The following is a 23535-nucleotide window of genomic DNA, read 5'->3' on the forward strand; positions in this document are numbered from 1 at the left end:
TTTACAACTAACGCATAGATTTATTACCAACAAAATTTACATATCTAACAATATATAATAAAGTAAATATTAATAAGTAACAATGAAAGGGTTTAAAAACACATACAACATCAGCGGACGGTGAACTGTCACATGTCTGGCGTGATGACATAAAGTAGGAGCATTTTACGTGCATGTACATAATAACACAATAAAAAATGAATTCTCGCTAGTCCTTACAATGTACAGGTTCTTTTTATGGAAGATGTAATTACGCTCGATCGATATACAGACGGTGAGACACTAAGTCTTTATAACATACATGTATGTATGGGTGAGTACTCGGAAAACTACATGTAACACATAAACAGCTTCATCAAAATCCTGTGTCCATGTGAGTCTCCTTGTCTGTACTCCATATAGTGAAATGTTCATTTGATGACGGTGGTCCTCTTGTGATGATGACGATGACGTTACGCAGCAGTGGTATTGGACGGCTGGCTGTCGGAGGCAGCCATGTTGAAAGCACCAGGGAAAGTCGTGAGTTTGTGTCAGCGATACAGGGGAGATAATCGGCGGGGGCTGTTCCTGGCCAACTTGTCCAGTTTGTCATTCTGTGAAAATGTGAAAACAAAAAAAATTCAAAACTCGACCCAGTTCAAGCATGCTTTGTCTCAGCATTCACTTCTATCTGAAAGTCTTTGAACCAATGGATGAAGAGTTACATTTATATAGAATGAGAAATCTTTCTTTTCTATAAAGATTTTTAAAATTAGATAGCCAAACAGTTTACAATTTATCTATTTTTATGAATTACCGGTACATGTATTACTGTTTGAAATATATTTGACATTTGTTGACTATAAATGGCAACGTGTGGCAACAGTGAACAGAAACAACTTTAAATGGGCCAATGTGAAATCAGACATGGTTATGGTGATTGCACTGAAATGGTATCCGAGTTGAATTCTGTCAGACAATAAACATTGGATTTTGTTGACAATCAATAACATTAATGTGTGACAATAACTAAACACGCCCAAAGTGAGCTCAGAAATTGTAATGGTGATTGTTTCAGTGTGTATGGTGTCTGAGAACTCTCTATGTGAGGCAGTGGTCATTAAGGGGTGGTAACTGAGTACACGGGTACCTGACAGCGACATCTACAGGGACAGGCACTGGCGTACTTCCTGTACTGTTTGACTTGTCTTGGAGAGTCCTAGTATCCAGGAACATGTTATTTATGACATATCATATTGGTGAACTTCACCCATTTAGAGTATTATCTATGTCAGGCACATTTTAAAAAGGAATTGGTAGGAAGACTAGCATTTCTCAAATTAAGGGAGATGAAGGTTTTAGCTCATAACAAGACTAGTATGTTATCTATAAATGGGTACTGGGATAGATAATAGGAATGGTTTACTGTGGAATCATTAAATTTCGTGGGGGCCTATTTTCGTAGATTGCTTAAATTTTACAGGTTCGTGTATTCTCTTAAACCCACAAAGGATATATGACTTTATTACCCTAATTTATTAATTCGTGGAGGATGTTAATTCGTGGATGCGAGGTACCCACGAATTCAAGAAAATTGAGCCACCACGAAATCTAATGACCCCACAGTATATTTTGGTCTTTGCTCACTTACATAAACAGGGTAGTCGTGTAGAACCATCCCACCTGATCGACCAAACCCATGCTCCGCTTCATTCAACCGTAAACTCATGTCGGCTCTTTCCTTGCCCCATGTTCTGGAATTCTCTGCCAGCTGAAATCCAATCAAAGGTGATTTTATGAATTTTTTTAGCCAAACCATCACCCCAACTATAATTCTTTCCTGGATATTTTCAATATTATATCCAAAGGTTTTGTTTCCCAATGACAAATGTTTGCTAGATGATCAGTAAAAAACATTTTTTAACCTAATTGCCTTGCTAAACGATTCATTAACTTGATCTATACCTGTCAAACCCATGTAACACATTGCTATGACAACTGACCTGTCTCTCTAGGGACTGGATCCTGGCCTCAGCCTTCTCCAGAGCTTGGTACAGCTCCAGTTTGTCTGTCTCTGAGTCTGAGGATCCTTTATTATTGAATCTCAACTGGTCCTGTAACAACAATTTTTATATAAGTACAGCTCTCTATTGCCACCTATCTTGCCCTACATTTTATGTACATTGTATTTTTATCAGTTCTACATTATATCTGGGGTAGTCCTATGTTATATCTGTGGGGATACTATGTTGAATCTGTAGTACTGTATTATATTTTTGGCAGTACTATGTTGTATCTGCAGTATGTGGGGTTCTATGTTGTATACCAGTGTATAGTGCTACATTATATCTGTGACAGTAATATGTTGTATCCTTGAGGATGCTATGTTGTATTTGTAGGAGCACATTATATCTGTGGCAGTACTATGTCGTATCTGTGGGGGTACTATGTTGTATCTGTAGTACATATATTTCATTATATCTGTGGCAGTACTGCGTTCTATTTCATATCTGTGGCTGTACTATGTTACTACGAATATCTGTGTTTGTACTATGTTTTATCTGTAGTGATACATACCCTTAAGTCATCAGACTGCTGTCGCAGTCTCTTGTTCTCCTCCAGCAGAGCTTCATTGGCCTCCTGAGCTGCATCTGTAAAATAACAAAATATTCAATAAGTAAAATTCTACAAGTCAATGACAACATATTTTTTAATGTTTTAGTCTCTGAACTCAATCTTAAGAAGATTCAATGTAAGATTCTCTACTCTTATTTTTGTTGACAGAATTCTAATTCCTCTTTCAACTACGGTACAAGTTTCTTTTTATTTAGCTAACATTTTTTGGGCTGGCAAGATGCATGGTACATGTACTGAGACATAAATGATAAGTTGTTCTGGTTGCGATTGTCACTGACCATTGGACTTCTTTTAATTAACACTGAAATTAAGTGATTCCAAGTGTGAGTGGACACTAACCATTGGACTTCTTTTAATTAACTTTAAGACATTAACTGGTAGGTCTGACCGTTGGACTTCTCATAATAAACACTACACCACATTAAACAATACATCTCCCTGACCCTGACTCTCACACTGACCGTTGGACTTTTTGCTCCGGTCGCGGTGCTGCTTCTCCAGGATCCTCTCCATCTTCTCTATCACCTTCTCCTGCTTCTTCAGCGCCTCCTCCACGGTTCGCGTCTTCTTTAACTTCTCCTGAAGCTTGGTGATGACCTCCGTCTGCTGCTTGTAGCTCTGGGCGATCTTAATGTACTTCTTCTCCTGATCATTTTTCTGTTTATCACAAAATATTGTTCCATTAGATAGTTTTAAAAAAATAGTTTTCCACTCAAATTCAATGGAACTTTTTAAAATTAATGTTTTTTTTCTGTCTGTCTCAAACAATTGTCATTATATCCTTAAAAATAAAAAAGATTTCCATTTAAATTTGATTGATTTTTTTAAATTAATACAAATATTCTTATATAAATGCAGTCTAGAACATGTTGAGATTAGATCAAAGGTTTTGTGTTTTTTTATTTTTACAGCATTCAAAAATGCTTGTACTGTAATATACTTCTATAAATATGTAAAGTGGAATGATTTGAACAAACTAATTTAAAAATATATTTTTGTGAAATAAGTAAAGGGAAAAAGCTGTGAGCGCCCCAATAAATACCTTGATCAGTTCATTCTGCAGTTTTTGCACTTTATCTTTGTAGATCTGCATGTCACCTGAGTTTGTCTGCAGAGTTTGTTTGAGTGCAGCTGTAAAAGCAAAAAGTGCACATACCCTATTACCCAAAACTCACTATGAGTGTCTAGAAGCGGCCCATATAGAGCAAGCTTACTTTGATGAGTTCATTCTGTAGGGTCTGAACTCTATCTTTGTAGCTTTTTAGACTATTACTGTTTACAACTAGGGTTTGTTTCAAGATTGCTGAAAGTAGTTTTAACATCAATGATCAAACACAAAAGCATAGAAATTTTTTTAAAAAATCATCAGGTATTAATTTCCTGAAATTCCTACAGAATTGATATTGCTTTTCTTATACTTTCAATTATTTTTGCTATTCAATTTACGATAGTACTGATTCTGGATCAATTTTTTCATGATATTTTAGCAAAAATTTAGTTGATTTATTCTTTAACCAGCAAATTGTTTATCATCAAACACTATTCTAACAAAGACATAGTTGAAGTTATTTTACAGAGTAGTACTGGAGTAGCACTATTTACCGTATCTGGACATGACCTCTGGCTTAGTGAGGTTATCCAGCTCCGAGGACTCTATCATCAGTTTACTGGCGTCATTATAATTTGCCAGATCTCGCCGGAGCTGACTGTTGTTGGCCTCGAGCTCTCGGATCTGTTGTCGGAGAGCCAGGATATCCTGACCCATTTTATGGACTGCGGAGCGATAGTTCTCCAGCTCCTTCATTTGATGGTCAAGGACATTCATTGAAGTCTGGTCAAGGTCATTGGGCTGTTTACTGAAACATCAAATATGTATGAATTGTAACTTTGAAAAAAAAAACAATGAAAATTTCTAACATATTTTATATTCTGAGAAGAAATTTTACTTTCCATTGATTTTTCTCCATCTGACACATTATGCAGGTTGGATAACTTGGTTAAGTTTATAATATCACCAATGTACCAGTACATGTATTGGTGCAAAAAACACCAAAAATTCTGTAATACATGCAAACATTCCCACCCCCTTGTAATAAGCTACCCTCACTATGATATTAACAACATAAAAGATCATATGATGGTATACTAGTCCCCCTACTCTGGTACTAAACAACATCACATTTTATGATAGCAGACAGTCTCTTTCTCCCTTTTCTTTGACACTAAACCACATAAAATGAGCCCCACCTGGTGGAGGGTCCCCCTGGCATCATGGAGGAGCTTGGCATCTGGGTGGCGGCCGGGGGTCTCTGCTGGGGCCGGGGACCAGATTTGTTGTCTGGGTCCACAAAGATGTACTGATAGTCTGGGAGGATGGACTCCATGGCTTCATAGGGAGGCAGGTCCCCATCCTTGATGGGCTGAAAGCAAAACAAACAGTTCCATACTGAAAGCATGCAAAACCTACAGTTCCATACTGAAAGCATGCAAAACCTACAGTTCCATACTGCTCTTCTCTTGTTTCTTTTTTTTAAATTTTATTATTTATTCATTCATAAAAGAATTCCATATTATTTCTTTAAAAAATATTGTAGTTCTTCCTTCTTGTTCTAAATCATTTGAATTCAGTGATAATGGTAAATAATACATGGATTGTTAAAAAATTATTAAACATTATTTCATTAGTGCATCAAGATTTTCTCAAACTTCAACAAAATTTTCAAACAAACATCATGCTTTTGTAATCAAATTATCAAAGGTTTTCTAAGTTGGTTCCAACAAGATATATAAAAGGTCTTTTGAAATGCCCAACATTTAAATAGATCAGCCATCTTGTGTACAGGAAAAAATGTTGATGTATTTTAATAACAACCAACAAAATTAAATCCTGAAATAGTCCTACCTCCGATGAGTAAGGTCTATAATACATTGTAGCCATCTTGTCAGATTTGTCTGTTCTATCTCATAAAATCACAGAATTGTTGTATATTCCCAATCACTAATTATAACAATGTTCTAGATCTCCCTTACATATTTGTAGTTTATGACACACATTTGGCAAAGAGAGAATTAAATCCTCTTGGCATGATCAGGCTGTGGGGAGATCCTATGGACTACTACCCTCTCAGGTCACGGGGGCTTCCCAAGGGAGAACAGTTCACAGAGAGACTCTGGGTCCCTACAGTTGCACTAGATTACTATGTGGGTCTTTTCTGAAGGAAGTTCTAATGTCAGTTTACAAAATTGATAGTCTGGAAATTTAAAGAATTTTGACAGGGCTCAATCAGATATTTTTTAATCTCTTTGTTTACTCATGGCCTCCTGGTAACCAAGACAGGTATAAACAGGATCAACAGGTGACCAGATTTCTACACCTGGCTGAGCATTTAAAGTTACCTGAACTTAAAAAGAAAGTATGATACACAGTAGAAAATCAATACAACCAATCAAAGAAGAAAACGCAGAGAAGGAGTGGGTTTATTACCTGGCTCTACACATGCAACAGGTCATTCACAGCAATGGCCTACCTGAGAATGACTGTGAAGTCTGGTGTTTGATGTTTATTAGAAAACTTCACTCAGCATGCAACCAAAACTATGGTGGCATATCTCTGTCCCTTGTGAGCAAGTTATTTTTCTATTAATTATGTGGACATGCAAGATAAATATGTTGACATGCAAGATAGTTATGTCAACATGCAACTAATTATGTTGACATGCAAGAAAACTGCAATCAAAAAGAGTTATAAAAAATCTCAAATATCGCCAAAATGTGACATTCAAGATGCTAGATACGATACCTATTGATGTCAACATGCAACTTATTTATGTCGACATGCAACTTAGTTATGTCGACATGCAACTTATTTATGTCGACATGCAACTTAGTTATGTTAAAATGCAACTTCTTTATGTCGACATGCAACTTATTTATGTCGACATGCAACTTAGTTATGTTAAGATGCAACTTCTTTATGTCGACATGCAACTTAATCATGTCGACATGCAACTTAGTTATGTTAACATGCGACTAAGTTATGTTGACATACAATTAATAAGTTGCATTTCAACATATTTATCTCGCATGTTAACATAGCTAAGTTGCATGTAAACATATTCATCTCGCATGTCAACATAAGTAAGTTGCATGTTGACATAAATAAGTTGCATGTTGACATAAATAAGTTGCATGTTGACATAAATAAGTTGCATGTCAACATATTTATCTTGCATGTTAACATAAAGAAGTTGCATGTCGACATAAAAAGGTAGCATCTAGCATTTTGGATGTCACAAGTGGGCGATATTTGAGAATTTTTTAGATTTTGTATAATTCTTATCCGATTGTAATTTTCTTGCATGTCAACATAGTTATGTTGCATGTTGACATAATTATCTTGCATGTCAACATATTTATCTTGCATGTCGACATATTTGATGGAAAAATAACTTGCACACAAGGGGCAGAGATATGCCACCATACAAAACCTTTACTGTATTTAGAATATTTATTTGGTAACATAAATACAGAGGATTTTAAGGAGAAAATCAGCAACACAACTAAAGGGGAATAACTCTGGAACAAAAAAGCAAAGCAGGGATTGAAACAACATTTTGGTTAATTATTGTTATAATTAGGGTTAATTAAACTTGTTCATTACCTGCAAACCTGACAATGAATAGACTTGGAACAAACAATTAGGCTACAACACAATACAACAAAGATTTGAAACAATGACGAAATAAAAAAGCACATAAAGTATAAGAGTCTCTATGAGAGAGAGAGAGAGAGAGAGAGAGAGAAGTACCAAGTTTGTCAAAAATGAAGTTTTTTTTCATTTATCTTTTTTTTTTTTACATATGCATCAGATCACATGTAATATTTATTGATCCATTATTTAACAAGAGGCCCAGGGGCCACATCGCTCACCTGAGCAACAATTGCCTTAATTCTGATCAAATTAGCATATCTTGACAACTGAGTACAGTAGATCTTGCTAAAAAAAATTGAAAATCTGCCAATTTTTATCCACCTCTTATTTTTTGGTAAATACCAAGCCCCTTTTGTTGTTGTACCTGTAAGAAGATTTTTCTGTATTCCTATATACCCTCCCCCCCCCCCCCCCATTTCGTGGCCCCACTATTCTCTAGGGAATCATGGTTTCATCAAACATAAATCTACCTTTAATCTCATAACCTGTGCTTTCACACTAAGTACTGAGTTTTGGACCGAAAACTTTCCCAGAATATTTTTAAAGATTTTCTCTATATATTCCTATGTAAAAATTCAAACCGCCATCACGGTCCCGCCCTACCACTAGGGACTGTGATTTTGCAAACTTGAATTTACACTACCCGAGGATGCCTCTACACAAGTTTAAAGCTTTTCTGGCCAAATAGTCTTTAAAAAGAAGATTTTTAAAGATTTTCTCTATATATTCCTAAGTAAAAATTCATCCCCCATTGTGGCCTCACCCTACCCCTGGACTGTTATTTAAACAAACTTGAATCTATATGATCTGGGGATGCCTCCACTCAAATTTGGCCTTTCCTGGCCTAATAGTTTTGAGAAGAAGACTTTTAAAGATTTTCTCTATATATAAAAAGGTATCCCCCATTGTGGCCCCGCCCTACCCCCAGGGACCATGATTTAAACAAACTTGAATCTACATTATCTGAGGATGGTTACACGCCAATTTGAGCTTTCTTGGCCTAATAGGTTTTGAGAAGAAGATTTTTAAAGATTTTCTCTATATATACCTATGTAAAACTTGATCCCCCAATTGTGGCCCCACCCTACCCCCGGGGACCATGATTTGAATAAACTTGAATCTCACTATCTGAGGATGCTTTCACTCAAATTTGAGCTTTCCTGGCCTAATAGTTTTTGAGAAGAAGATTTTTAAAGATTTTCTCTATATACGGTATTCCTGTGTAAAACTTGATCCCCCAATTGTGGCCCCACCCTACCCCCCGGGGACCATGATTTAAAAAACTTGAATCTCACTGTCTGAGGATGCTTCCACTCAAATTTGAGCTTTCCTGGCCTAATAGTTTTTGAGAAGAAGATTTTTAAAGATTTTCTCTATATATTCCTATGTAAAACTTGATCCCCCAATTGTGGCCCCACCCTACCCCGGGGACTATGATTTGAACAAACGTGAATCTACACTACCTGAAGATGCTTCCATTTTAATTTGAGCTTTTTTGGCCCAATAGTTTTTGAGAAGAAGATTTTTAAAGATTTTCTCTATATATTCCTATATAAAACTTGATCCCCCAATTGTGGCCCCACCCTACCACCGGGGACCATGATTTGAACAAACTTGAATCTACACTTCCTGAGCATGCTTCCATTTTAATTTGAGCTTTTCTGGCCTGATAGTTTTTGAGAAGATTTTTAAAGATTTTCTCTATATATTCCTATGTAAAACTTGATCCCCCTCTTTTGGCCCCTCCCTACCCCCGGGGACCATGATTTGAACAAACTTGAATCTACACTACCTGATGATGCCTCCACACAAGTTTAAGCTTTTCCAGCTGAATAGTTTTTGAGAAGAAGATTTTTGAAAAATACCAACAAATTTTCAATAATTCTCAATTATCTCCCCTTTAAAAAGGGCGTGGCACTTCATTTGAACAAACTTGAATCCCCTTTACCTAGTGGTGCTTTGTGCCAAATTTGGTTGAAATCTGCCCAGTGGTTCTTGAGAAGAAGATGAAAATGTGAAAAGTTTACAACAACGACAACAACGACGACAGACAACGGACAAATTGTGATCAGAAAAGCTCACTTGAGCCTTTGGCTCAGATGAGCTAAAAATGAGAGTCCATGTAAGCACAGTTTGAAATAAAAGACACCACAGTGATACCAAACATAAACCACAGAAAAAGTCATAGACAGGAGATGTATCTTATATCCAGACAGACAAGTTTGTTAATGTGAGGTTCCAGAGGCCTGTAGATGACCTTTGACTTACCAGATGTATTGGCAGACTATCTGATGACAACAAACATTGATCAAGTCATTTAACAATATCATAACAGGTAATTCTATTCTACAATGTGACATTGTGCAATAAAGCAAAAAACAGAAAATGAAATTAATCGTGTTCTATGATTTTAATTGTGCAAATTAAACTACATCACTAAAAAGTTATTTGTTTTTATCCCTAAACCGTTGACAAATAAAACATAAACATAACTTTATATCTGAACTGGGAAATTTTAAAACGGTGTGCTATAATTTCTAAATATTAAAAGTGGCTTGTCAGGGTTTTGAATAAAGTATAATGTACAGGTGTACTTACGGACATAGGCTTCTTGTATACTTTCTGCAGATAGAAGCCGGGTTGTACAGGGGGAGACTCCGCTCTCTCTGACGACAGGGAATCCCAGGATGGGGGCTCCTCGGCAAAATTGACCTTGAGAACTTCTGGGGATTTCTGGTTGCTATTGTCATCTCCGGTACGAAAGTACCCTCCACTTGGTTCAGGAAACAAATCCAGGGCAGGCAGCATCTCAAGGTTCTCTGCCTTCACCATTGCATCTGGTGCCTGTTAGAGCCAACATACACAGCTCCTATAAATCCGTACTTCCAAATAATTCCTTTCACCCCTTCCTCTCTCTCTTCCCTTCTCTCCTAATTGCTCTCTAACCCATCTTTTTTCCTTTCAGATCTCTCTCTCTCTCCCCCCTCTCCCCCCCCCTCTCTCTCTCTCTCTCTCTCACACACACACACACAAAGTACATGTTTAGCAGTAATACCAGTATGCAGAATCTTACATTGGTTGTAATGAGCTCTCTCTCCTCTCTCTCTCTCTCTCTCTCTCTCTCTCTCTCTCTCTCTCTCTCTCTCTCTCTCTCTCCCTCTCTCTCTCTCAGTACATGTTTAGAAGTAATACCAGTATACAGAATCTTACATTAGTTGTAATGAGCTTCAGGATCAGTCCCACGGTGGGTTGTTTCCCCTCTATGGTCACAATGTCTGTGCCCTGTTATAGGAAAAAAGTAACTTAATGTAAGAGCAAAAATAATCGTAGATTTTAAATCCATGTCCGATTTCTCCAATGCTGTAGCTACAAAATAAGTATGATATATCAGTTCATACAGACACAATTGCTAATTGTTTTCCCTCAGACTGAAATGTCACATTTTCATTGGATTAAACATGGCACGTGATTGCCTCATATATCTCTATGTAGGTTCTGTGAGGATTAATATTAGGCAATATGGCCGTCATTGGCCGCCTCACCTACTCATCTCGATATTTCATATTATTTAACACAGAAATCGTGTTCAGTAAGTCATTAAAATATTTAGAGTAGTGGCCCTTTGGAATTATTTTTAAATTAGAGTAGTTGCCCTTTTAATATTGACGTCACATTGTTGTGTCTGGAGCAGAACAAAATGGCAGCGTCTAAATTTGCTCAAATCTCTGCAGAGGTTTAAAATTGAATAGCAAGAAAACATTGTAAGTAATATGGGTGAAGCAAAGATTTTTTAAGTGTATTTGAAAGGTGGTATTGATAATTTTGAAGAGTTTAAATGAGTTTAATTGGACGAGATGTAAGGCATCTTGTACATTGCTTTACGTAGATCACCGGTATTTGTGAATGAATATGTCGCTTGATAGTCCTCGGGAAAACAAAACACTTATAAGGTTAGTTACTGACTCACTACGGAAATATATTGGGTTGATCAATCTCATAGACGGCTCGGCTTCGCCTCGCCATCTATGAGATTGATCAACCCAATATATTTCCGTAGTGAGTCAGTAACTAACCTAATAAGTAATAATATATGCATTGAATTTAAAACTGTAACTAAATTGTACTATATTATCAGATAAATTATGTGTTTTGTATATAAATGATTCAAATATTGGAAATTTTATTATTGAAGTGGATAACTGAAAGTCAGTTTGAATAGGATTATAAAATATGTAGAGAGACAGTTTTTATAGGGATGACATTCCACACCATTTCCAAACAGATACTGATACAAAGGTTGTATTAATACAAGCATAATTAAATGAACAGCTATATACCGATTCCAAACTTCATTAGATACAAGTTTGCATAGGTAAATACATATATATCTATTGTTTACATCAAAAGACCTGATTTAAACTTAAACATTTTGTCCTGTTTCCTTTATCATTATGATAAACAAGGAGATTATGGAAACATGGTATTATTCATTAATAAAGAATACAATGTATTTGCATGCTCAAGCTTTGATTAATTGAAACAGCCAGATAATATTATTTAGAACAGGAAAGACATAAGGCATTGACATCTTATAATAATATTATTTCAAAGAGAAAATTCAATGAATCAATTATTGAATTTTCATATTTTAATATACACTTTATTAAGATATTAACAATGAAAGAACTACAGGGGCAATCAGCTCTAATCTAAGGGAATGAATGAGAAATAAGTTGTCTGATTACTCCAGACCTACACTGGACAATTTTCTGGTAAATATATTTATAAGACATTTATGCATATCTGTGTTCACTACTTACTCTGGGGTAGTCCTTAAAAACCTTCAATAAAAATGCACAATATTTAACATTCACACATTTGAATGTTTTCGGAGCGTATGTCTTCAAGGGCTATAGCTCTTGAATTCATAACTTTACATAATTTCCATTTTACAAACACAGGAAAAACCAAGAAATATTTAAGAAAAAAACTGAAAGTCATAAATCAGCAAATGTAGCAAATAAGTACACATGCATTCATTCTGAAACTAATAAATCCTTATCAAAACCAGATAAATTCTTTTCCATCATAAGCCAAATAATGATATTGTGTTATTGTGTCTTGGTCTAACATTAACACAATTTGACTTGTTTGGGAAAGTTCACATTGACACAATAGTTTACCTGTATAAAGCAGTTATCTACCCTAATTAACACAGACACTCTAATAAGGTGTCTTCTCTCAGTCACTTACACTATTTTACTTGTACAGGTAAGTTTACACAGACTCTCTATTTTACATGTACAGGTAATCTCAAACAGACACATTAGAACCGTTTTAACAAGGGCTTGGACTTTGGGCAGATCATGACAAACTCCAATTTGAGGAGGACGGGGTCTACTCACTGTTAACCATCCAGTCATTGGCTAATAGATATGAATATATTGAGCGCAATGAGATTCGCGCGACTTCACCCAGAGATGTATATTTCACGGATTCAGCATCAATTTCACACAGAAGAGCAGATCTTTCCGGTTTTGACAGTCTATTAATATTAATGAGCTTCTCTTCAGGAATTAGAAGAAAGCAGGTCAAAATTGACAGCTTGTTTTGATGAGCAACTAGATAGTAACATCCCACAAAAAGTCCAAGCTCTTGTTAAAATGGTTCGATCTTACATGTACAGGAAAGTTCACACAAACACTTGATATTTTACATGTACAGGTAAGTTTACACAGACAAACTATTCTACCTGTATAGGTAAGTTGTCCACTCTTAGGCCTTTGTAAGCACTCTCTTTGATAAGTTCTGTGTACAAATCTTTATCCAACTGTAAAGCAGAAAACCCCATTGGACTCTTCATTTTCCAGAACTGATCTGTCATTGCTGAAAATTATTATTAAGTAAAGCAGCATGAACCAGTACATGTAAAACCAAGTATATATCTTATAATTTTCAAGTTGGTGATTCATTAATCCAGACACTTCATCAATATGGATGGATTAGATAGGAACAAAGATTTACGGATTAGCCTGGCTCTACTGTACAGAAATCTTTACATTAAAGGCTGTAAGAGAGGTGACCTTGACCCCACTGACCTTGATCTTGGTGGTAGTATTCAATGACCAGAGCTGCTGATGGGGTGAAGAGCGTGGCCTTGTCTCTCTCGTCACAGAACAGGTAGGGGTGGTTCCACTCCGGCTGTACATCAGGTCTCCCGGGCAGGCTTATCTACATCACACATACAACACATTTATTCTACAGGTATTCCAGATATTAAATCATCGACTATTTTGTGCATAAATTTTTATAAATGGATGACTATCTACTAGTGCTATTTGGGAGAAGTTGATACAGTGTTAGCTTTAGCTGCACAGGTTTGTCCAAGATTAAACAGTCTAAGTGTACGAATACTTGATTATCACCTGAGGATATCCATGTTTGGTGCCGGGAGGGACGCTGAAGGAAGCAGGGTGGGGGGACGGAAAAGAGACACTGGTCATTGTGACTCCAGCAGCCCTGGGGTGGGAGACCAAGTAGTTACTCCTGTAAATAGGATTAAAGCAATGTAATGTACATAACCAAACTAATCTGGTACATCAATACAAGAAATCTGTCAGCATGCCTTACTTGTAGTTATAGAAGTCGGGGACGATCCTGGCAACAGCTATAAGGGGGCCCATGGAAGTCTGTAGTGGTTTCTGTACAGCTCGCAGTAAAACCTGTCAAAATACAAGAAACGGTGTTAAGTATCACTGTGAACTTCTAAAGGAATGCTACCCTGAAGTCCTCATATCCCTGTTGTTACCTCCAGTCCCAGGTATTGAGGCGAGGAAGCATCTTTAGGCAGCTGGGGCAACTTCCTTGTTATTGTGGCAAATACACGAACTCCATTGGGAACGCCCTTCTTAGGCTGCAATATAAAACAATCCAATTCACTGGAGACATGTTATACCAGCAAGGATTCTGGTCCTGGATCTAAAATCAGGACTTCTACTCTATGGTCTGAGACAGATCTACTTGCCTTGACCAGCTCTAGGTGGTACTGGTGGAATGGTTGTAGTGAGTTGATCGGTATCTGGTAGTCCACCAGCTCCTGTTTGGAGGGGCCATCAGCCACAGAAACCACTAAAACTGAAAATATTATAACATAAATATAGTCAAAATAAATATAGCCACTATTCACAGACATTACCAAGACTTTTTACAACCAAATATAGCTAGGTCAACATCATCTTTGCAGGGACCATCGGCCACAGACACCACCAAGACTGGATAAATGTACTTGCATCAAAGTAATATCATTTTTGGAGAGGCTGGGCCATCAACCATGACTGAAGTAACAAAGCCTCTTGTAACAATGTTAGGTCAATATCATGCAAATAATAATGTAATATATGTTTCATGACTGAGTAGAAAATCAGACAAACAAACGGACCAGTTACAGTACATACACTAAGATAAAATTGTTTAGAAGTTATGTCAACCAGTAAATAAATCTACAATTACTGTAAACGTGGAAATTTTGACGATGTGTTAATTTTGACTATGTTGGCGATTTTTATTTTCTCGTCAAAATTTCCACTCGCCAAACTTCACATCATATATATAGCGTATTAATACCAGAATTTTTTATCGGCATTATCCCGTTAGGACTAGATATATACAAAGTTAATGATTCATTTATGTAAATAGCTATAAAAACACGTAATTAGCATTGAAAAAACCCATAAAATCTAAACAAGCATGTTTTAAATGCAATTATCACTTAATCGTCACAACATTCTATAATAACTTTGCATGCGTAATTATCATGCCGTGTTTGACCTACTTTATTACCTCAGGCAATATCGAATAAAAACAAAATACAAAGAACAATTTTATTCCATCAAATCTGTACAGACTTTTTTTTCAATCAAAGTAAAGTTTTATTAATACCAACGCTTGTAAAAGAGTTCGCAAGAAAGATAACTCTAACCCTGGTATTATAAGAAATCAAAGATAGATAACTCTTACTCTTATTCAAAAATTCGTCAAAATTAAAACTCGCCAATTGTCTCTTACTAAAATATCGTCAAATTTTGAACTCGTCAATATAACCACGTTTACAGTACTAGAAAGTCAGTATCATATCTAGATTTAATGTATACTTGTGTAAGAAAATTTTGACACTAGAATATGCCAGGTACCCCACAGAAACCACAGGAGCAGAACAATAGATGGAGAGTCTGTACCCCACAGAAACCACAGGAGCAGAACAATAGATGGAGAGTCTGTACCCCATAGAAACCACAGGAGCAGAACAATAGATGGAGAGTCTGTACCCCACAAAAACCACATGAGCAGGACAATAGTCTGGATGGAGAGTCTGTACCCCACAGAAACCACAGGAGCAGGACAATAGATGGAGAGTCTGTACCCCACAGAAACCACAGGAGCAGGACAATAGATGGAGAGTCTGTACCCCATAGAAACCACAGGACCAGGACAATAGATGGAGAGTCTGTACCCCACAAAAACCACAGGAGCAGGACAATAGTCTGGATGGAGAGTCTGTACCCCACAGAAACCACAGGAGCAGGACAGTAGATGGAGAGTCTGTACCCCACAGAAACCACAGGAGCAGGACAATAGATGGAGAGTCTGTACCCCATAGAAACCACAGGAGCAGGACAGTAGATGGAGAGTCTGTACCCCACAGAAACCACAGGAGCAGGACAATAGATGGAGAGTCTGTACCCCACAGAAACCACAGGAGCAGGACAATAGATGGAGAGTCTGTACCCCATAGAAACCACAGGACCAGGACAATAGATGGAGAGTCTGTACCCCACAAAAACCACAGGAGCAGGACAATAGTCTGGATGGAGAGTCTGTACCCCACAGAAACCACAGGAGCAGGACAGTAGATGGAGAGTCTGTACCCCACAGAAACCACAGGAGCAGGACAATAGATGGAGAGTCTGTACCCCATAGAAACCACAGGAGCAGGACAGTAGATGGAGAGTCTGTACCCCACAGAAACCACAGGAGCAGGACAATAGATGGAGAGTCTGTACCCCACAGAAACCACAGGAGCAGGACAATAGATGGAGAGTCTGTACCCCATAGAAACCACAGGAGCAGGACAATAGATGGAGAGTCTGTACCCCACAAAAACCACAGGAGCAGGACAATAGTCTGGATGGAGAGTCTGTACCCCACAGAAACCACAGGAGCAGGACAGTAGATGGAGAGTCTGTACCCCACAGAAACCACAGGAGCAGGACAATAGATGGAGAGTCTGTACCCCATAGAAACCACAGGAGCAGGACAGTAGATGGAGAGTCTGTACCCCACAGAAACCACAGGAGCAGGACAATAGATGGAGAGTCTGTACCCCATAGAAACCACAGGAGCAGGAAGGACAATAGTCTGGATGGAGAGTCTGTACCCCACAGAAACCACAGGAGCAGGACAATAGGCTGGATGGAAAGTCTGTACCCCACACAAACCACAGGAGATGAACAAAAGTCTGGATGGAGAGTCTGTATCCCACAGAAACCACAGGAGATGAACAAAAGTCTGGATGGAGAGTGTGTACCCCACAGAAACCACAGGAGCAGGACAATAGATGATGAGTCTGTACCCCATAGAAACCACAGGAGCAGGACAATGGATGGAGAGTCTGTACCCCACAAAAACCACAGGAGCAGGACAATAGTCTGGATGGAGAGTCTGTACCCCACAGAAACCACAGGAGCAGGACAGTAGATGGAGAGTCTGTACCCCACAGAAACCACAGGAGCAGGACAATAGATGGAGAGTCTGTACCCCATAGTAACCACAGGAGCAGGACAGTAGATGGAGAGTCTGTACCCCACAGAAACCACAGGAGCAGGACAATAGATGGAGAGTCTGTACCCCATAGAAACCACAGGAGCAGGACGGACAATAGTCTGGATGGAGAGTCTGTACCCCACAGAAACCACAGGAGCAGGACAATAGGCTGGATGGAAAGTCTGTACCCCACACAAACTACAGGAGATGAACAAAAGTCTGGATGGAGAGTCTGTACCCCACAGAAACCACAGGAGATGAACAAAAGTCTGGATGGAGAGTGTGTACCCCACAGAAACCACAGGAGCAGGACAATAGATGGAGAGTCTGTACCCCACAGAAACCACAAGAGGAGAGAAATAGTCTGGATGGAGAGTCTGTACCCCACACAAACCACAGGAGATGAACAAAAGTCTGGATGGAGAGTCTGTACCCAACACAAACCACAGGAGATGAACAAAAGTCTGGATGGAGAGTCTGTACCCCACAGAAACCACAGGAGCAGAACAATAGTCTGGATTGAGAGTGTGTACCCCACAGAAACCACAGGAGATGAACAAAAGTCTGGATGGAGAGTGTGTACCCCATAGAAACCACAGGAGCAGGACAATAGATGGAGAGTCTGTACCCCACAGAAACCACAAGAGGAGAGAAATAGTCTGGATGGAGAGTCTGTACCCCACACAAACCACAGGAGATGAACAAAAGTCTGGATGGAGAGTCTGTACCCAACACAAACCACAGGAGATGAACAAAAGTCTGGATGGAGAGTATGTACCCCACAGAAACCACAGGAGCAGAACAATAGTCTGGATTGAGAGTGTGTCTTCCTTTTTAGAACCACGGTAATGGTGTTATTGGTGTACAGTAAGAAATGAGATGATTATTTGTGATTCAATTACTTTACTCCTTCACTTAATGTGTTTGAATAAAGAGATTGACTGCCTTAAATATTTCATTTTCATAAAGTTTGAATAAACATTAATTCATGACATAATGCATATATCCCTAGATTAGTGCATGGAATCCATAAGTTTTGGTATTTGTGCATGATTTAAATGTCCAGCAGTCAATATCAATACCTACATACACTTTTCTGATGACATGAAGATAAGATTAGGAGACAAAACAAACAAAGGGATTCCAATTCTTTGACTGTTGTGTCATTTTCAACTTAGAGATACCAGTATGCTGACCCTCAGGAAGTCTACCACATAATGTGTATCTCTCATCGGCTTCACAGTAAATATCAAGGTACCTGTTGGAAAAATTGACTTTTTCACCTAAAGAGAGGAAGGAAGCTTGTACAAATAGAGATTTCTCCCTTAGAAAATTTGTGTTCATTTGTTTGTTTTTAATTTGAAAAATCTGTTTAAATACTTACAAATAAACAATTTCCCAACATTTATAAATTCTGTAAAACTGTAAATCAACTTCTATTTTTTTGTGCAAGAATATTTCACCATTAAGTTCAAGTGAATCTGGTAGTACATTTATTGAATATTTCTTGCTATCAACAAGTCTATATATTTATGTCATATGGTTTACAATTTTGTGTTGTTGTTAGACGTTATATATCAATAGTCAGGTGCAAATTCTAGTTGTGGTAATAAGAGTTATCATACAATACATACACTCGTCACCGGCCTTTGAGGCGTCCATGGAGGTAGAGATCATCTCCTCCCAAGATGGGGAGCTGGTCGGCCTCAGGGACGTGTGGGTCACCGACCCTTTCTGGTTGGTGTCAGATTTCTTCTTCCTAAACAGACAGATATTTTTATAAAACATGAAGCACCATGCAGAAAAAGGATTTCTAATGATTTGTGACAGAATATGGAAAATTTGTAATAATTTTAATGTAAATGAAATAATACATGAGCAAATTATTCATATACTGCATTCAGCTGTATAAATGTGAAATTAAAAGCCTAAAAATTGTTACAGATTTCTTACTGATGAAACAAATGGATTTTGTAACATTTAGCAAAGCCTGTTTATATACATGTTAACCCTCTCCATAATATTGTTTCTAATTCTAAACATTTGATGACAACAAAACTTACACAATGACATAAGCCTGTGGAGTGGTCCCCGAGTCGGTGTTGGGGAGGCTGGACGCTCCGTGGAGGATCACATCCACCTGCTCCGTCCCTCCCCCAGACACGTGTCGGTAGGTCGACTGGACAGCGTATGTGTGTCTGTCCTTGTCCATCAGGGGATCTTCCTTCACCTATTTATAGACATCACATGATATTTGATCAACTGTTCATTTATTAGCTGTAGATAATTTATCAACTCTTTACAAAATAAAGACCATGATGCTTCTTTCATATGGGCTTACTTTAAAAAAATGAATTGACGGTGATTGTAACCAAACGATATTGGCACTTACTAATTTTCCATCAGACAGTGGAGGGAAGGATGGAGAGGAAGGGAGCATAATGGAGATGTTATCTCCACCCCAAGAGCTGGTGGGTGAGGGGGGTGGTTTAGGTCTTGGTGCTGGTCTGCTGGAGGGTGGAGGACTGGGTTGGGGGGTGGGGGTTGGTTTCTTTATTGTTTTCTTTGGTGGTGTCTTCAGTGGTGACTTTGGTTTGGGAACAACCACCTCTCTTAGCGCATATATACTGCGAATTCTCCCACAATGCATCTGTACACTGTCTGTGCTCACTGTCCTGAGGAGAGACAGGACATCTGTGTAATTGTAGAAATCTTCCCCCGGCTCGACGTCGGCCTTTATCCTGGGGGCGTTGGGCCTGGGATAAATGGCAAACTTCCCCTCCCCCACTTTCCTCCCCATACCGCCATCACTGGGCAGACTGAAGGCCTCAACCAACAGGTAAACATCGTGGTTCTTGTCATTCTTACAAAATCCTACAAATACAGTTGTTCACAATGCATCCATAAGTTTTGATAACCTATAAATCTATGTCTTCATACCTTTTTTTTCTTTACTGTTAAAAATCATAATGTAAAGGATAAATATAATAATATCAAACACATAGAAACTCTAGGACAGGAATCTTTGCCATTGAGGACTTACCGATAGGGAGCCTAAAGCTGAACCGTTTGTCCTGGAATCTGGACAACACCGCTGACTCTGGCTGTGTCACTACGTCAGTCTCAGCCTCGTTCTCATTTCTGTACGTGGTCTCCATCCCGTGTTTGACCTGAATTCCTGTAAAGTCGCTAGTGTGGAGACTGTGAATTGAGAGGCGCAGAAAGTATCGCCCCTCGTGATTAAACTGGGCATCCTGAATGTCTACATCAAACTCCAAAGCTTTGTCATCTACTTTCGGCAGATGTGAACTCATCGACTCCATTTTGCTTCTTTCTATTATACACTTATATATGAAACAACAAATGACAAATTTATCTTTATGAAAATATGACAGTTTAAGATAAGGTCAGGTATGTAAAACAGGTATCAGGTAGGAAAAAATATTTAAACCATAAATAAATCGCTATAGATATAAATGATTACTTTGATGTAAGGCCCTCTCTTGAATGACCATGAGGAGTCAAATGAATAAACATTTACCTGTACATATATATACACATTAATATTCCAAACGCATCCAAATTTTTTGTAAATCCAATTTCAATATTCCAGAAATCACTATGCACTCAGTGGTGAATAGATTCCTAGCCCTGTACATCACCCCCTTAATATTGTTCCCTTTAATCATTCAATAAATGCTTTCTTTACATCACCCTGTGATTTGCTGAACAACAAAAGAAATGCACACACAATCTCTCAAGCATTCTTGTCGTCAAATTTCTATATTAAAGCCATATTGATATCTTTAAACTGCCCAAATAACAATTACACTACCGTGTGTCTCGTAAATAATAACATAGATCAATATCGGAGACTAGGGGTACCTGATTTCTCTGTAGATAGGTAGAACTTTATCTCGGTAGAATTTTTCAATCCATGTATCTTCAAAATCCTGGATGAAAAGAACAAAATAATTTGAATGTTGAATTAACATGACTGTGTGAAGTTTTGAAATAAAGTATGACAAAATTTTCTGGATTTAGAGTACCGGGTACATCATAATTAGTGAAAAAAAATTAAGTATAAATATTACTAATGATAAAGCTGTAATTGAAGTAACTTCTCGATCAGTACATCACCTTATTGATTGAAGATTTTTCACCCCCTTTCACTAGTTAAACAAAATTTCCATCAATTTTTAATTCACTATTGAGAATTTCTTTGCTGGAAAGCTACCAGACATTTGAATTCAATGATTTGCATATCACTGATTTTTACTGTGCTAAAAACCCAAATGTATTGTATAAAGTAAAATCTGAACTCAATGAAGTATGGACATTTTCATCGTGTGTCAATCGCTTTGTAAATTTAGTGTATAAAAGATCTATTGAAAGATATATAATGGTATCCTATCATGCATTCAAATTGAAAAGTTTAAATCTTTTGACTTGTGAAAAATCAGGTAATGTACGGTAAACATCTATAAACATTTGTAGAACAACTGACAGTGGGAAGTTCTCTATATTGAGAAGCGCTAGCAGTGCCATTTAAAAACTACGGATGAAAGCATTGCCCTCTGCTCACAGCATCATGGCCGATATTAAAGGTAATCATACCTGTACATTCAGGTAGAAGTACAGGTGAAGATTTGTAATAACACCTACCTGTAGATTTAAAAGGATTAACTTGGAAACAGCAACTGTTTTCATCAGCAATAAGATTTAAATAAATCAGAAAAATAACAATTACAGAATTATAGACACCCACCACTAAGCTGAAATGGGCACGCTACAACGACACTATTCTCCTCTTTCCTGATTATTTGGTCTAAAATATTCATGTCTCTCTATTTTATTATGATTTTACTATATTGCTGCATACTATACATAAATATTTCTCATTCAGATTTGAACATATTTAAGGGTCCTCTACTTTTTTGGAAAAGTTCTGCTTACAAGCCAGAACTTTTTAATTATTTCAAGATATAGGGAAGTATATAAAAACACATGTTCAACTTAAAAATTACAGAAAAAAATTCTATTTTGGAGGAATAAAAATCTTTTAAAATTTTACTGCTGTAGTAGTTGGGGCTATATGGACCATGGACATTGGCCTGGGTAGCTCTGTGGTAGAGCTCCTGACTAGAGTTGCATGGGTCCCAGTTTGATTTCTGGTACAGCCAATTTATATGTATATGCTCATTCCTTCTTTCCTTCTACAGATGGTTCCGTAGCCTTCCTTGTTCAGGTGTGACGGTTGTATAAAAAAAAGAAATTTTAAAAAATGTGACGGTCAGATTAGTTCGAATACCGCTGCTCAGGTAGCTCAGATGGTAGAGCACCTGACTAGAGATTCAGGGGGCCCGGGTTCAAATCCCGGTCTGGTCCGCCATTATTTCTCCCATCCTGTTACATTTTGTGCTGTGACCAACCCCTGGAACTGACAGGTGAACTCCTGCCAGGGGAAGAGCCTGGGGTGATCTTCGAAGGCAAAGATCATTGAAGGGGGGAGGAATGTGACGGTCAGACCGGTTTGAATACCGGCACCAGATAGCTCAGTTGGTAGAGCACCTGACTAGAGATTCAGGGGGCCCGGGTTCAAATCCCGGTCTGGTCCGTCATTATTCCTCCCTTCCCGTTACACAGGCAATAAAATTATGATTATTAGTCCTGACAAGGTGAACTTGTGTTGTGTCTTCGGGGTTGAAGACTATTTATAAGGAGGGAGGAATGTAGTAGTTGGGGCTACATGGATCGTGGATAGCTGCCTGGGTAGCTCAGTGGTAAAGCTCCTGACTAGAGTTGCATAAGTCCCCAGTTCAAATTCTGGTCCAGTCATGTTTTCAATGTATTTATATGCTCATTCCCCCTTTCCTACTACACCGCTATTGTCCCTGCAGCATTCAAACGCAACATCTGGGGTCACTCTAGAGCAAATCTACACCCAATCGCGGTACAGATATATAGACACAAACGTTCGGCGATACACAATGTTTTATAGCCTAATGCGTTTAAATTGTCATGTTGTGACGTAGAAGTCACGGGGTGTCGAGAATCATTAAACCAGTGATATTTCAATCAAGCCTTTATCATATGACGTAATATGATATTGTGCAAATGATTCGGTGGAGACAATAAGTAAAAGAAATTGACATATTTACCATGATTGTTTTTTTCCATCCTCTCATGTGTGTCCATATGACTCATCGGGGGAACAGGACACATATCACGTGACTATCATTGCAATGATGCTTTGATGTGCTAACTCTATTATGACGTCATAATTGATTTGATTGTATATTGCTATGATGTCATTTATTCATTATGACGTCATACAGGATTAAATAGATCTTTTTCCCGTACTAAACAGCTCTAAAGTATATGAGCTG

At 38.0% G+C, this 23535-nt stretch overlaps 1 protein-coding gene across 6 annotated transcripts; it reads right to left on the reverse strand.

Moving 5' to 3' along the window:
- On the reverse strand, positions 1-21470 carry LOC128165627 (coiled-coil domain-containing protein 33-like). 6 transcript variants are annotated; one of them, XM_052830350.1, is made up of 25 exons: positions 21287-21470; positions 21032-21099; positions 20190-20490; positions 19539-20020; positions 19210-19376; positions 18781-18905; positions 14352-14461; positions 14136-14240; positions 13958-14049; positions 13753-13873; positions 13426-13558; positions 13080-13213; positions 12148-12168; positions 10538-10609; positions 9926-10171; positions 7277-7318; positions 4864-5036; positions 4219-4472; positions 3831-3919; positions 3078-3273; positions 2557-2630; positions 1983-2093; positions 1631-1750; positions 1130-1198; positions 1-593 (listed from the first exon to the last, which is right to left on the reverse strand). In XM_052830350.1, the coding sequence occupies exons 3-25, from the start codon at positions 20467-20469 to the stop codon at positions 531-533; spliced, it is 3279 nt and encodes a 1092-aa protein (XP_052686310.1). In that variant the 5' UTR covers positions 20470-20490; positions 21032-21099; positions 21287-21470; the 3' UTR covers positions 1-530. The 6 variants fall into 6 exon arrangements, with proteins under 6 accessions (XP_052686310.1, XP_052686308.1, XP_052686311.1 ...); XM_052830348.1 differs by lacking the exon at positions 3831-3919 and adding an exon at positions 3659-3747 and having other exon boundaries at positions 21287-21457; XM_052830351.1 differs by lacking the exons at positions 3831-3919; positions 12148-12168 and adding an exon at positions 3659-3747 and having other exon boundaries at positions 21287-21457.
- Positions 21471-23535: the final 2065 nt, after the last annotated feature.

Source organism: Crassostrea angulata, chromosome 10 (assembly GCF_025612915.1).
Source record: "Crassostrea angulata isolate pt1a10 chromosome 10, ASM2561291v2, whole genome shotgun sequence".
In the NCBI taxonomy this organism is placed as follows: Eukaryota; Metazoa; Mollusca; class Bivalvia; order Ostreida; family Ostreidae; genus Magallana; species Magallana angulata.